At 48.1% G+C, this 16,062-nt stretch overlaps 1 protein-coding gene across 1 annotated transcript; it reads right to left on the minus strand.

Moving 5' to 3' along the window:
• Positions 1–295: 295 nt before the first annotated feature.
• LOC111161243 (protein SCO1 homolog, mitochondrial) lies at positions 296–16,037 on the minus strand. Its single transcript, XM_022524840.1, has 6 exons — positions 15,751–16,037; positions 14,412–14,502; positions 11,467–11,664; positions 10,620–10,712; positions 6,179–6,294; positions 296–1,203 (listed from the first exon to the last, which is right to left on the minus strand). Exons 1-6 carry the CDS (start codon positions 16,000–16,002, stop codon positions 1,069–1,071), a joined length of 885 nt encoding a protein of 294 aa, XP_022380548.1. The 5' UTR covers positions 16,003–16,037; the 3' UTR covers positions 296–1,068.
• Positions 16,038–16,062: the final 25 nt, after the last annotated feature.

Consider the following 16,062-nt stretch of genomic DNA (forward strand, 5'->3'; position numbering starts at 1 on the left):
GGTCACTTTCCTGGATGGCTGTGTGCCCCGCACTCTGATGGTCCCACCAAAAGCTGGTCAGGTTTTCACCCGCCCAGATCAAACCCCTGCTTCCCCACACGTCTCTCCAGGCTTGGGCACCAGGCCGATGGCACCTGAGGCTCCTACAGGTGGCTTCCAAGTGCAGGGGTCTGCATCCCACTCCGGACCCTGCAGATTTAGCCCTGGCCAGGAACCTGGGCTTTAGCAAGCACCCAGGAGGCCCCCCGAGTCTGAGGGCTGTGCGCACCCAAGATAAAGGTCAGGCTTGCAAAACCGCACACACCTTTATTTCACACCCACTGCAACCCGGTGTCGGCAGACAAGTGCCCTGAGTCACAGTCGTGATCGAGATCCTCTTCTATCCACTTGGTAGGTCACTGAAAACCCAGCACGTTTCAATAAAAATCACATAAAAGATCCCTAGAGAAACTGATCTAGTGGTTTTCCCCCAAACAACAGATTTCCTCTTCATCAGTAAACTCAGCAGCTGACAGGGGAACACAATGCGGACATGACCGTGAGATCTGCCAGCACGCAGGACTGCACACACGTGCGCTTTCATGTCTGAAGACTCACTACGAATGTATTGAGTCAGAGCCTGATCTGACTGTTACCCGCCACCAAGAACTCGAAGAGGAAAAGCAAGGGCACTAAGGAAACGTCACCCTTTTTGGAATTCAGCCCTAGACCCCGGACGAGAAGGGCCCAGGGCACCGGAGAGGCAGCGACGCTGATCCGAGGGCCCTGCTGCCGCGGGGAAACGTACCTGCCCGGCCTCCCCCACTTCCCAGGGTCTGTTCCTCCAGCTTCACGCTGACCTGGTCCCCTGCGCTCAAGTGCCTGCCTGGCAGGAATCTTCACGGTTCCAAGAACTCTCCTGGCTGAACCCAAAGTGACATGCCCTGTCCCAGGGACAGGTGTTCTTGCAGTGCGAAGGCCGTTCTGTGGGTTGCAAATATGAGTGCGTGTGCATACACATGTGGCTCCTAAGGCAGACAAAGCTCTTCTCCTCTTTCGCAAGAGAACATGCAGCGGGCTGCGGCCGGGCTACCTCCTCTTCCTGTGTTCCCGCATGTGCGCGGCGACGGAACCGGCAATTTCCGCATTCTTCTTGTTCTGGCCGAAATAGTCTAGGAACTGACCATCTGGTCCAATCAAGTACATGATTATTGTATGATCCACCTGCAGAGAAAGGGGGAGAGAGCGGACACAAACATTACCAAAATACGCTTATTTTCCTGAGTGCTGCAGTAGAGAATTTCACGCCCATGCTTCAGTAGCCTATCTGTCCTCTGTAGAATGGCTCGAAGCCTGCTGTAATGAACTCGCGGTGACAAGTAACTAAAATCTTGTGGGTTCCAGAACTCCGCACTGACTACTGCTGTGAACAGCAGGGAGGGTTTGGAATTCTGCTTCTATCTGTACCATGCGTACGCACACAATCCCTGAGAATCTCCTTCCACGAGCCGGCTGGGGCTTTCGGAAGCACTGGTTAGGGCACTGCACCTCAATGCTGCCTACCACATTTTAGGAGAAGAATCCCCAGAAAACTCACCCCTACTGTGAGTTTATAATTTATAAATTCCAGCACAATATTTAGTGCTGATATTAGCGATGCAAATGGAAACGTGAAAACAAGGGTTTCCTCCCCTAGGAAATTTGTCTATACCATGCAGAATGATCCTATCAGAAGCAGATGACCTGGAAACTTCTCAGGAGCCATAAATGCTACGTCTCCGAGGGGTCATCTTCAATTTATTATCTCTTTCTCAGGCAAAGCTCTGAAAACATTCCCAGCTCTAAGTTAGTCTTAGACTAGTCCTCAGTGTTTTTATTTATAGGGTTCCACCAAATCCAAGTTTAAATGAGCAGAAGACGTGGTGCCTGGCGTCCTTGGAATTCACTGCAGGCTTGACTTGCTATTTGGCAAGACAAAAAGGAAGACCAAAATGTGATCACACGTACCATATGGGGGCCACCCCCAGAATGCACCCGCCGCGCAACACAGGTCTGCGAAATTATTACTTCTTTATACACACATGTTCGTAAAGACAGAGCGAATGGAAAGAGCCACCTGCCTGAGCACATAAGGAAGGAATGTAGGCCAAGGGCTCCAACAGCTGGTGATTCCACGCGTCTCGGAATAACCCGCTGCAGGAGCAGGACGGGGAGCAGGACGGGGAGCTGCGCCTCTCTGCACGTCAGCCAGAGGGCCAGCGGAGGCCCTGCTGGGCAAGTGTGACTCTGTGGCCTACATCCTTCTCCTGACTTCTTCCTTTTCCCCACTCTATGCTCCCCCTTCCCTAGAAGACTAGAACTCCAGTGGATTTCTTTGACGAGCGTTCTTAATGTGCTACTTTCTAATACACGACGGAAATATTGTTCTATCTGCATCTGCCAAACTCGTCGGTGGTTGTTAGCCTCGACGTCCAGTGACTCGTGGGCACAGCATATCGCTGTGTGTCTCTAACACAGAGGGTTTTAAGGTGGGAGTAAGTAGCTCCGAGGAGAGAAGGAAGCTGTGCTGAAGGACATACTCATTCTCACGTCGCCCTTGTCCCGGGAGTCTGGTACCCTACTCCTCTACAGACAACCCGAAGGGCTCGAGAGTAAGCCAAGTCATTAGTCAGCGCCAGAGCTAAGCTTAGGACCCGGGTCCGTCCGCTTTCACAGTCCACCCTCCTACCAACCAGCTCATGCTGGCGTCCTACTGAGGACCAGCAATGCGAATTTTCTAATGGGTGAGTCTTCTGGACACGTATACGTTCCCTATGTTTTGAAAAGGTAACGTGAGCACATAAAAATGAGCACAACAGTGAACTCACGCACTGGAGATCTGCCACTCGTTCCAGATGCCCAGAGGCCCTCCATTGTTCCCAGTGCCTTCTGGATGCTTCCAGAGAAACTGCCCGCGCCTGCCTCCTTCTTTCACCACCAGCACCATCCGTGCAGAAGTACCAGCACCGGGCAGGGCTTCCTCATTCTACGAGGAACCGCACACACTTCCTGGAGTGTGTACGCGGTGGCTTCCGGTTTTCAGTCTTCTCCAAGAACAGTGCTGTAGGGTACAGGTGTAGACAAATCCCCCAAAGTGGAATCTCTAAAGTAAAAGGTATTCCGCCTCCAATATGACGGACTGCCGCCTGAACAGGGTGTATCGCTTAAATTCCTACCATCCACGCAGGGTCCTGCCTGTTCTTCCAAATTCACTCTGACAGTGTATTCCCTTTTCCCACACTAGATTTCAACAGTACTTCAAACCTCTGACCTCTGCTGATCTAACAGGTGGAAAGTGGCATTACATCGTATAGTTCCCACTCTTTCATTTTGAGTGGAACGGAACATCTTTTCTGGGGTTCAAAAGCCAGTTGTAGTGTTTTTCTTTTTCTTTCTCTCTCTTTTTTTTAACAGAGAGAGTAAGGGGGAGGCGAGGGGCAGAGGCTTGCTCTCACGACCCTGAGATGATGACCTGAGCGAAATTCAAGAGTTGGATGCCTAACGGACTGAGCCACCCAGGCACCCCAAGTAGCAGTGTTTTTCAGAAACACTTGGTACGTAACGCAGACGGAGGGAACATCATATACATAACACGGCGACATATACGCTCAGCCTCCGAGGGCATCCTCAGTGTCTGGCATGCCCACCTGACACGTCCTATCTGTCCGAAGACTCCACGGGCCAGAAAGCTTCCCTTCTGCAGCTCCTGAGATTGAGAAAACCTCACTCGGTTACATCCCAGCTCTTAAGACACTCCCTCACTCCCCGCAGGCCCTTCATTAGGTCTTGACGGAAGCTTCCCATACTGTTTTGTGGAGCAAGATCCGTGACTTCAAGGCACAGAAGGCACAGCAGTGAGAAACCCAACAAGATGGAGAGCGCCTCCCCCTACTGGTTGGCTTAGCGAATGTGTACAATGACCTCACTGGTTCTTGCCGCCGTTACTGTAATTCCAGCGCAGTTAGTAACACGCAGGTTTCCATTAGCTTCAGGCGTCTAACTCACTGCGTCTGAGCAAAAGGTCAAATTCTTAGGGCAGTGGACTAGCAGGTCTCAGACAGGGTCCAGCATGTATTCCAGGGGCTTCAGCAACTCTCTATAAGACTCAAGTGTCTACAGGGGCGCCTGGGGGACTCAGTCCGTTAGGCCTTCAGCTTTGGTCACCATCTCCTGGGTCCTGGGATCCAGCCCCACATCAGGCTTTCTTGCTTCTCTCTCTCTCTCTCTCTCTCTGCCTCTCCCCAGTGCTCACATTCTCTCTCAAATAAAAAAAAAAAAAGACTTAAATATCTGCATTCTAATCTTTAAAATGCAAAAAGTGACCACTACCACTCTGGTTTCTGTGCTGCACCACCTTCCGACTGAGTACAAGCCTCAGCGCCCAAAGGCACGTTTACGACCCGCAGGGCACTAGGTGTCGCTGCTGGTTAAGGCAGACACCACGGAAATGTCGTGTTCCTGCTGAGCCAAGACCAACCAGTCAACGCAGACCACACAGCCCAACGTGCCCAGGAGTTTTGCAGGACACGCGAACAGCTTGGAACAGTTGGGCACCCGTCTGAGAGCAGGCCGACCCAAACCATGGTTTGTAGACAGACTCATGACTAGTCGCTTTGCCCAACCAACGTGACAGAGAAGCCAGAGCATGAGGGGAAAAACGGAACCACTCCTACAAGGTCAACTATTCCCCGGGCAGGAAGAAATGTCCAGTTTGAGAAGAAACTTGGGTAGGCGGGGCAGTGCTGACCAGCAGCAACAAGGAACACGCGCCATCCTCCCCGGGGCCCCTGGGGCGGCGCTGCTGAACACTGGCTCTGTCTGTCCTTCCTCGGCAGAAGGCAAATATAAACACAGAACAGTACAAGGCATACCAATCCTAGAAAAGCACACATTACAGGAAGTCTACCTTTTCACAGCTTTCAATCTTTTCTCTTGCTTTTCAGAACTCCGAGGCTTTCCAAAAATGCAGTTCGCAGGGCCCTCACACCGCTGCTTACGCCTCTTCCCTGGGGACACAGGGAGAACCTACACCACGGTTTTTTTGTTTTTGTTTTTTTTTTTTTTCCCTTAACATATAATGTATTATTAGCCCCAGAGGTACAAGTCTATGAATCGCCAGATTTACACACTTCACAGCACTCACCATAGCACATACCCTCCCCAATGTCCATCACCCAGCCACCCTCTCCCTACCAACCCCCCACCCCGGCAACCCTCAGTTTATTTTGTTAGATTACGAGTCTCTTATGGTTTGTCTCCCTCCTGATCCCATCTTGTTTCATTTGTTCTTTTCCTACCCCCCAAACCTCCCACGTTGCCTCTCCACTTCCTCATATCAGGGAGATCATATGATAATCGTCTTTCTCTGATTGACTTATTTTGCTCAGCATAATACTCTCTAGTTCCAACCACGTCGTCGCAAATGGCAAGATTTCATTTCTTTTGATGGCTGGATAGTATTCCATTGTAGATATGTACCACATCTTCTTTATCCATTCGTCTGTTGATGGACATCTAGGTTCTTTCCATAGTTTGGCTATTGTAGACATTGCTGCTATAAACATTCGGGTGCACGTGCCTTCGGATAAGTACATTTGTATCTTTAGGGTAAATACCCAGTAGTGCGATTGCTGGGTTGTAGGGTAGCTCTATTTTCAACTTTTTGAGGAACTGCATACTGTGTACCAGAGTGGCTGCACCAGCTTGCGTTCCCACCAGCAGTGTAGGAGGTTCCCCTTTCTCCGCACCCTCGCCAGCATCTGTCATTTCCTGACTTGTTAATTTTAGTCATTCTGACTGGCCTACACTATGTTTTGAACTCAAAGAACCATTGTCCCCAAACGATGGCTTCTCTTTATTTCCAACGTGGTATCCAAGCAGCAGGTTCTACTGAATCTAAAATATCACTTGCTGTGTACTTTCCCGTAATTTTATGGGCCACTAAGGAAGGTAATGGGCAATGAAGTTATGTGAACAGTGACTCTACATTAAACAAGCAGCTTTAAAAAGGCGCTACTTCTATTGTCCTTTCAAATATCCCCAATTCCTGAGGAATTCGTGCAGATCTCAGCCTCTTTTTCATTTCTGAAGCCAGTCACTTGAGCTGTACGACCGTGTGGGGCCTGAGAGCTGGCCGTGGACGACCCGAGCATTTACTTACTATGTAGTCCTCGTCCTCGTCCTTGGGGCCAGGGCTGTAATATACCCGGTATGCTCGGGCCACTTGATCAATCTCTTCTTTGCTGCCAGTCAGGCCAACCAGTTTGGGAGAAAATTCTGGGGCGGGGGGATGAGAAACACAGTGAAAGATGAGAAGCAAGCAAAATCCGCCTCCCCACCTCAACTTTAAAAACCAGTCTCAGTTCTAAAGCCACTTTCTTCTGTGGGTCCCTGACCACCTGCCCTCGCGAGTCACAGGAAAACAACAGATGCAAATTCTCCTCTGTGATAAAGATGTCACGTCTCCAAGACAGGCCACCTTCTGGGCCATCAAGTGCACCCCAGCAGATTTAAAAGAACAGAAACCGTATGACATGTGCTCGCAGACCCCAGTGGAGATAACAGAGAAGTCAGTAACAGAAAAGTAAGTGGAAAATCCCAAACCACACGGGGATGAAATGCTCTTCTGAATAATAATACAGATCAGAGAAGAGATCTCAAGAGAAACTGGAAAGTATTATGAACTAAGTGAAAATGAGAACCCGCGAGCAGAAATCAATGAAAACACAACTTATCAAAATGTGTGGGGCAGAGTCAGAGCAGGGCTCCAAGAGACACTTGTGACACTGAACTGGTACGCTGGAGAAGATGAGAGACCTAAAACCAGGGCTCTAAATATCCCCCACAGGAAGCCAGAAAAAGAAGAGCAAATTAGATCCGAAGCGAACAGAAGAAAAAATCAATGAAACTGAAAAGAGGAAATCAGTAGAGATAAAGCAACGAAACCCAAAGCTGGTTTTTTGTAACATGTAAGTCAAGATCCTTTCAAAACGATCTTGTAGAGACCGGGAGGGAATGGGTTTTAATTATTTAAATCACATTTTTAATGAACTTGGTTGTTTTTAAATACATAGATACACTTCCGAGACATGTGACGTTTACGGATATTGTCAAGAATCCCGCAGGACAGGTTTTCATCATATTCTGAAAAAAAGGTTTGCTCCACGACTCAGTCATCCCACGCCAACGGCTGTATCTCATTTTCCAGCCAACAATCTCATGGCATGCGCCTGTTGTTCGGTTTTTGGGATTCAGGGAGGTGAGCTGGCGGAAGTCACTTAAATACCTGGGTTCAATGGACTACAGAGATGACAGTCCAACACCTAACAGCGGGACCTTCTTCCAGAAGTGGAGGAAAGAAGCCTACTGTTATTTTTTAACTCATCCCGATTTGAAAAACTGCTCAGATACTGAAAATGCAAGATGGTTTGTTTTTCCTTCTCATTCTGAGTAGAGAGAAAAGTGAATGGTGTCTAAATTAGTTGCACGTTCAGACATTTTTAAGGAAAAATTGTTGAAACTGCAATAATTTTCTACATTTCCCCCTGGTTCCAACATACCTAGTAACGAATTTTTTTTTTTTTTAAGATTTTGTTTATTTATTTGACAGATAGACCACAAGTAGGCAGAGAGGTAGGCAGAGAGAGAGGGAGAAGCAGGCTCCCTGCCGAGCAGAGAGCCCGATGCGGGGCTCCATCCCAGGACCCTGAGATCATGACCTGAGCCAAAGGCAGAGGCTTAACCCACTGAGCCACCCAGGCGCCCCTACCTAGGAAAGAATTTTGAAAGAATGGAACTTTCAAAAACTCTAAGAGCTTAAACAGGCGTATGTTTGCACCGGTGAAGATTACTGTAAGGGTTTTGCAATTCCGTTACAAGAACGCAGCTCTCTCATCTGGGGACATTTAGGATTCGGGTAACCTGCAGTAACAAACCACTGCCACCATAACACACTTACAGTAGAGATCGTCTGTCACCCAAGAGCCAGACCTACTTCTTACTTATTTAGGAAATAATTACTGTCCTTGTTCACATTCCTGCTAAGCCTGCACACTGTGAATATGTATTTGCCTTAAATATCTAATAGAAACTCTAAACTTCAAGGGAAAATAAACCTAATCTCTGGCTGGGCAAAGATTTCTTGCAAATGAAACCAGAAGAATTATGTACAAAAGAATATACTAATAGACTGGACTTCATCAAAACTGAAAACCACTCTTCGAAGCACGTTGAGAGACTGAGATGACAAGCCACGGGCTGGGAGAAAATGACTGTGAATCACACACCCGGTAAAAGACCCGTAACGGGAACATGCGCGATAAATGCAAGTAAAACGAACAGCCCCAAAGAAACGAGTGAGAGCTGTGAAGACGCTTCACCAAAGACGACATACAGATCATAAATAAGAACATGAAAAGATGCTTAGTATTTTTTTCTGAACATTTATTTATTCGAGAGAGAGAATGAGCGAGTGGGGGGAGGGACGGGGCAGAGGGAGAGAGAATCCTAAGCAGACTCCCCGCTGAGTGTAGAGCCTGACAAGGGGTTCGATCTCATGACCCCAAGATCAGGCCTGGCGGAAACCAAGAGGCAGATACTCCAATCAACTGTGCAGCCATGCCACCCCGGTGCCCCAGGCACCCACTCCCAAGGGTCATTAGGGCAAAGCATATCAAATCCACGATGAGCAACCACCGAACTCCTAGTGAAATGGCTAAAATTAAAGGCTGACCGCATCAGGTGTGGGTGAGTGGGCAGGAGCTGGAGCTCTCACACACGGCTGGCGGGAGTGTGAAAATGCACAACCACTCTGGAACAGTGTTCATCAGTTTCTAAAAAAGATGAACGTGCACCCAGCATACGCTCCCACAACCTACTCGGATGCTTTTACTCCAGAGAAACGGAAAGTCTGTCTCCGTACAAAGACTTGGACTTGACTGCTCTGCAGCAGCCCCGAACTAGAAGTAACCCGTGTCCACCAACAGAACAAGGCTCAGCAACAGAAGGGTGAACACGGACACAGGCGAAAACGTGGACGAGTCCCAAAAGCCTCTTTATGGGGAAAGAACCCATTAAAAAAGAAAAAAAAAAAGAGTACAAAGTGTACAATTCTTTCACATAAACTTCTAGAAAATGCAAAGTAACCTACGTTGACAGAGAGCAGACCAGTGGGTGCCGGAGACTGGAGTGGGGGCAACAGGGAGGGAGGAGCAAGGGTGCAAGGAAACTGCTGGGGTGGACGGAAACGTCCAGTTTTCCACTGCGGTGATGGTCTCACAAGCACGGACACACGATGAAAGCTAACAGACCGCACACTTCATACATGTATGTGTTAGCATGTGTTTGTTGTAGCTCAATAAATATGTTACACGACAGAAAACACAGCAGGTCCTCCATGAAACACACTAAAATAACTTCAAAGCTTTAGACAGTATGTGTGATAATGTGTCATATGTAACATTAAATGTAAAACTATTCATTAGTCCTTTTGACCAGTAGCTTAACCAATTTCGCCATAATTAAAATTCCAATTCCTGGGCGCCTGGGTGGCTCAGTTGGTTAAGCAACTGCCTTCGGCTCAGGTCATGATCCTGGAGTTCGGGATCGAGTCCCGCATTGGGCTCCCAGCTCCATGGGGAGTCTGCTTCTCCCTCTGACCCTCTCCTCTCTCATGCTCTCACTGTCTCTTTCTCAAATAAATAAAGTAACATAACATAAAATAAAATTCCAATTCCTGATTTTTTAGCACCCATGTTGTCACTCCTATAACAAGACAGATTTACTGTCATTTTTAAGCTAAAGAAATTTGAATCCCAAGAAATTACGCAATTTGCCCAAGCTCAGAAGAACCTAGGTATTCATCCTTAATTCTGTCGTAACTTAGTCTGTAAAAGTGCCTTCTCATAGGTTTTGACCTACATGTGGAGACGTTTCAACTTTTCCATGGAAAGTTACATGTGTCTCTGTCATAATAAACATTCTGGATTTACAAACTACGTGTTAGGAACTCTAACTGTGTATAGCCTCTCATCTCCCAATCTGCATGCCCCCAGGACATACGTCTGTCCTAATTTTACAGAGAGAGAGATGCAGAGCTGGAACTAGATGCCATGTGTCCTCACTCTTTACTCAACACTGTCAGCTTTGTTGATATGTGAAGGCCAAGTTCAGTCTTTCCTGGGACGAAATAAAAAGAGCCGTGCATTAGGAATCGAGAAACTTCTTTATTTGCTTATCAGCCAAAGTCACAACGGAGCCTCATCTTTTCATCTGAATCTGTCATTTGCCCTCCCTATTCCACGAAGCATGTAAGATCAAATGAGGTGATCTTTCAGAAACTGTAAGAGCTTAAACAGATGTAAAGTCTTATTATTCTTTTAATATTTTTATTTTATTTACTTGAGAGAGAGAGAGAAAGCACATGTATGAGTAGGGTGGGGGAGCAGAGGGAGACTCTCCAGAAAATTCCTCACTGAGCAGACAGCCTGACGCTCAATCCCACGACCCTGATATCATGACCTGAGCTGAACTCAAGGGTTGGATGTTTAACTCATTTACCCACCCAGACGCCCCAAGATGTAAATATTATTAACAAGACATACCTTTCACATAATTTGCGATGGCTTCTTTTGTGTCCCTTTCTGGGTCAATAGTGATGAAAAGTGGAGTTAAATTTGGCAGAGTTGGAATATTATCTGAAAGAAAGTTCTGGTCGGTCAGTATTCACACTCTAGGGGAAAAGAGGACAGCAGCATGAACAGTGGAGAGAAGTGCTACAGCAAGGCGTTCAGGAAACAGACGGACACTGGACGTTCCAGTGGAGAGGCTGGGGCAGGGGATGGGACGGCCTGCGGGTGGAGGAGATGTCCACAGCCTCTGCAGCGGAACTAGGTCCTTATCCCACCTAACGCCTGCACCAGCGCGTGCACGTTACCCAGATCACATCGTGTGGCTATCTCGTGTCCTGATCCAATCTGATGTTCGCAGTCTGCTCCCCACACCGTATCTCAAGGGCAAAGTAGCCATCAACGAGGCCCAAATCCCCTGGCACAATCTATTTTAAGAAGGACGAAGACTGCGTCCTCACTGGTAATAACTACCACTGACTGCACATGACAGACCGTACCGGTGATTTCCGGGTCTGTGTGTCACGGGGACGAAGGCAGGGTCAGTGGCGGGAGTCCACAATCAGGGAAGGGACACACGCAGAGCTATGGGAAACCAGACCTCCCCGGCATCTTTAAGCAATCTGACGTTCAGTGTCAGAACAAGCTCCCTCTGGTAGAGAGTACGGCCACAGGATCAAAGCAGCGACCAACGCGATGCGGAGATTTTATGTTCTCACAAGGAGCCTGAATGGTCACGACACCCGACCCGACAGGAATGTAAGAGCATGAAAAGCGTGGTAACATTAAGCAAACGTACTCTTTACAGTTGGCGAGTGCTCACCTATCTCATCCACGACTTGAATCATTTTTTCTAGTTCTTCTGGGCAGACATCAGGGCAATGAGTGAAACCAAAATAAATCAACACCCACTGACCCACGTAGTCTTTGTCGGTTTTGGGCTCTCCAGTATGTGTCGTGAGGGAAAACGGGCCCCCGAGCAGAGGCTTTCCCAGGCTTCGCTGCCGTTCCTTCTCCAGCTCTGGAAGAGATACAGACACGCAGGTTACAGAAGTCAGTCTAGCCACAGGCACCGACATGCCTGAGGTACAGTCAGTTCTATACTCGTGACTGTGGCGGCACAGACGGTTTCCAAGCAGCTTAAAAAGTCTCTTTAGAAAATAAGATCCAGCAATGAACAAAATCAAATCAAATGCTATGGTGTGTAGTAAGGGCGGTAAGAAAACCAAGTGGTAAAGATATTGCTTCCTCTTCTGGAACAATTCAATCCAGTCGTTAGGGCCAGGCGGGGTCGGGGCTGCTATGGCCCAGAGCGGACTGTCTGAGCCCAAGTGTGGCAGGCTGGGTGGCCTCGCATCTGCAGTGTTAGCCTGAGTGTCCTGAGGAGGACATGTGAGTGGGGTGGGGACAGTGGCAATGGGACCTGAATTACACGCAGGGATGAGTCATAAATAAGCATATTAAAGGTAAGAGTCACAATGGCAGAAGAGGTAGAAAGATGGACAGAGACAATCAGAACGTGCCCCATAGCATGGAGCAGAGACTGCGGGTGCCGGTGTGAACTCAGGGCTGAGACACATACAGTTAGAGAAGGAAACAGACATGTAAGTACATACGTCTAGTTTCTAGCTCAGTCCCCAGAGAGGACCCTGGAGCAGACACAGCCCAGCAGCGATGAGCCCATCCTGACTTCTATCATCCTCCACCAAAAGGAAACAGGGTTTTGTGGAGAAATGGCTGGTATCGGGGCCACAGCAGAGGACGAACAAAATGAGCCAGATTTTAGGAATAACTCAACGTTGGAGGCAGGTGAAAAGGGACAGGAAATTGCTCAGACTCCCAAGGACCAATATGGGACAATCTGAGCATCAAAATAAAGAGAATACGGATTATAATTCTCGGGATATGTAGGAAAGCAGGCGTCTGGGCACACGTACACAGAGTTTGGTGCGGGCTACAGTATTTACGTGTGTAAACACACCAGAAAATCCACGTTAACTGGATTTTCGGTAGAGAAGCCTGACAGACACACGATCAACCTGAGCAGTATCAGTAATGGGACAGAATGAAATTGCATGGCGCCGGACTAGAAGCAGTGGGAACACAGCATCACTTTGGGGACATTCCTGCTGAAAAGATATGACCCAATCTAAATTGTGAGGAAATCAGACAAACCCAAACTAGGGAACATTTTACAAAATATCTCAAGGTCATGGAAGTCACATGAAGACTGAGAGACTGTGACAGGTGGAAGGGGACTGCAGAGACATGCAGGAGCGGGAATGGTTCTGACCCCACCCTTCTGTGACACAGAACATCAGGGAGCAGCACTTGAATGAGGTCTGAAGGCTGAACGGCAGTTAACACGTCAATGTTAATTTTCTGATCGTATGGCGGCATTATGACTATGTCGGGAGAATGTACTCGTTTGTTAAAAGTACACAATGAGGTATTTGATGAGGCATCACGTCGGCAAATACTCTCAGATAATTTAAAAATACTTTCAATAGTTTTTTTTTTTTTTTTTTAAATAAAACAACTACTATTGCAGGTGAAATTCCAAACTAAAGCCAAGGGCTTGCATATCCTAGAACTGTCTCTGCCACTACTTCCCCAGCTTCTCAGATTTGTTTCTTTGTGAAACTAAAGGAACTTAACTTCTCATTAGACCATGACGATCACATACATATATGATACAAATGAAACACATCTACGTGTTGATACGGATCTTATATTGCTAAGATGTAAAGCCTATGAATGCTTGCAGATTTAAGCACATCCTTTCTATCATGGCATCAAAAGAGACTCTAAAGAACCAAAACAGATTTAAGTGATATTTTAAAGGTTTACTGGAAACTTCTAACCCCAAACTTAAAAGCCTGGAACATGGGGCACCTGGGTGGCTCAATGGGTAAAGCCTCTGCCTTCAGCTCAGGTCATGATCCCGGGGTTCTGGGATCGAGCCCCGCATCGGGCTCTCTGCTCAGCAAGGAGCCTGCTTCCTCCCACTCTCTCTGCCTACTTTTCTGCCTACTTGTGATCTCTGTCAAATAAATAAATAAAATCTTAAAAAAAAAAAAAACAGAAACCCTGGAACATTCACTAAAATATAAAGTTCTTGCAAACAATTTCTAAGCATTTCCTGTGCTAATCCAGACCCGTTCCTGGCACTAGCTGAACAGGTTCTCCCAATCTCTGTCCATCATCTGTGGTCAGCATCTGTCCGGCCTCTCCCTCTGCTGATACTCAAAGTGGTTAGGGGTTGGCCCTTCTTTGGCCCTCAGAGCGCCCTGGCCTTCCCCCTGGCCTAGCAGAACCTCAGCTAGTGAAATACTTTACTTCCGTGTCTGCTTCCCTGTCCTGTGCACCCCAATGGCTGGACTACATCTTAGTCCTCTCTGTACCCTCTGGGCTTCATACCACCCTCCTCCAATTCAGTCCACATTAAGTCTTTTTAGATTGTTAGACACTGGTACCTTGGACTGGATCCTGGACCAGATAAGAGACAATGAAAAAACTGGTGAATTCCAATTCAAGCGAATAGTACTGCACCAACTTTAATTTCTTAGTTCTGATAAATGAGCCATGGTTATATAATTTGTTAACACAGCGGAAACCAGGTGAAAGGTACATAGATAGGAACTCTCTATGCCAACTTTGTAACTATTCTGTTCATCTAAAATTATTTCAAGAGAAGCAGTTTAAAAAGAAAAGAAAAGATGTTAGAAAAGGATTTTACTTTGAGCTGCCCAGAGAAGACCTACTTACTCTGTGTCTTTTCTTTCTTGAAGTACTTCATTCCAGCCAATAAAGCTCCACCGATTGCAAATGTGAATGCCAAAGACTTCCAGGAAACAGGCTACTGGGGCAGAGGTTTCAGATAAAAATACTAGTAAGATGCAAACATTTTACCATACTAAATTTACTATCATGGCGTTTAATGTACATAAATACAGGTCTTGATCCCGTTAAATATGTAGAACATTCCTGTGACTCTGGGGTGAGAAATTACTGACAGTGGGTGGTTATATCTGGGCTGTGATAACGACAGAGCCATTCATTTCCAAAGGGAAAGTGATTAAGTGCAGGACGCCTGAGTGGCTCAGTTGGTTAAGTGTCTGCCTTCAGCTCAGATCAGGATCCTGGGGTCCTGGGATCGACCCCACATCGGGCTACCTGCTCAGCAGGGAGCCTGGTTCTCCCCCTGCCTGCTGCTCCCCCTGCCTGTGCCCTCTCCCTCTGACAAATAAACAAAATCTTAAAAAAAAAAAAAAAAAAAAAAGTCGTTAAGTGCATTTCATGTGAAAGACGACCCAAAGCTCAAGTCCCATTACTGTTACTAAGGGTCACCCTGACACCAAATGCTGATTTCAAAACCGGTTAATGATGTGATTGTGCTGATACTGGGAACATAAATGAACCAAAAGAAATTCGGGACGTTGACCTAACTCTGGCTTCCAAAGTAACTAAGCGAAAGCAGAAATGAGCTTCTTGCAAATTATTTCTTTGCGATCTTCTTCAAGTCCCAAGGTAAGATGTCGAGTACCTCGGCCTCATTCATTAACCTACCTCCCCCAGCTTCTAGACCCCATTTCTCTTACCCAACACTAGTGGGTAGTGGCTCTCAGGTTCTCCTGGGGTCAGAACTAGAACCTAAGAGAAACCAAGGAAAAAGGCATACCCTGCACGCAACTACGACTCCCATTTTGCTCAATTTCAACACATACGCCAAACCTCTAAAGGGGGTTCAAGTGACGGAAGCAAACATGCTCTGGATCCTCAATCCTGGCCAACGTAAGGCTGATACCCCCCCCCCCCCGCCGCGAGGAGAACCCGAGCCCTATTTCGGGATTATTTTGGGAGGAGGGGGCGCAAAAATAAAACCAAGCCCGAGAATCCAGCCGCGTGGGGAAGACGTCGGTTCTCACGTTCTCCCTTTCTGGCTGGACTTCGAGGCGAAGCAAAGGAAAGGCGGGAGGGGAGTCTGTGACCCGGGTAAGGCTGAGCCGGAGGCCACTTCCGAGGTCACCACCAAACGGGGCGGGGAGGCCGCGGGGCAAGTGTGCAGGCGCGACGAGTAAAGGGAGGGCTGCGGGTCTGCACTCACCCCGGGCTTGGAGGGGCGCGTGGGGTCTCTGCCGCCCTTGGGCTCCGGGCCGGACGACCCCGGCGGTGGCGGCACCCCGGTGCTCCAGGACCGGCTTCCCCAGCCGTAGCGGGCGAGTTGCGAGGTCAGCCTCGCCTCCTCTCGCCGCGCGCCGAGTTGCCTCAGCCACACTCCGGCGGCCCCCTCCGCCGACCCCCAGACCCTGAGCCCGTAAGGCAGGAGCCGCCAAAGCCGGCCCCCCGGAAGCAGCATGCTGGGGCCGGGGACCACCCAAAACTCTGCCAAGCACTCGGACAAACCGCGCCTCCTGGG

The sequence above is a fragment of the Enhydra lutris genome, unplaced genomic scaffold, assembly GCF_002288905.1.
Source record: "Enhydra lutris kenyoni isolate GAN:26980312 unplaced genomic scaffold, ASM228890v2 scaffoldscaffold82, whole genome shotgun sequence".
NCBI classification, from domain to species: domain Eukaryota; kingdom Metazoa; phylum Chordata; class Mammalia; order Carnivora; family Mustelidae; genus Enhydra; species Enhydra lutris.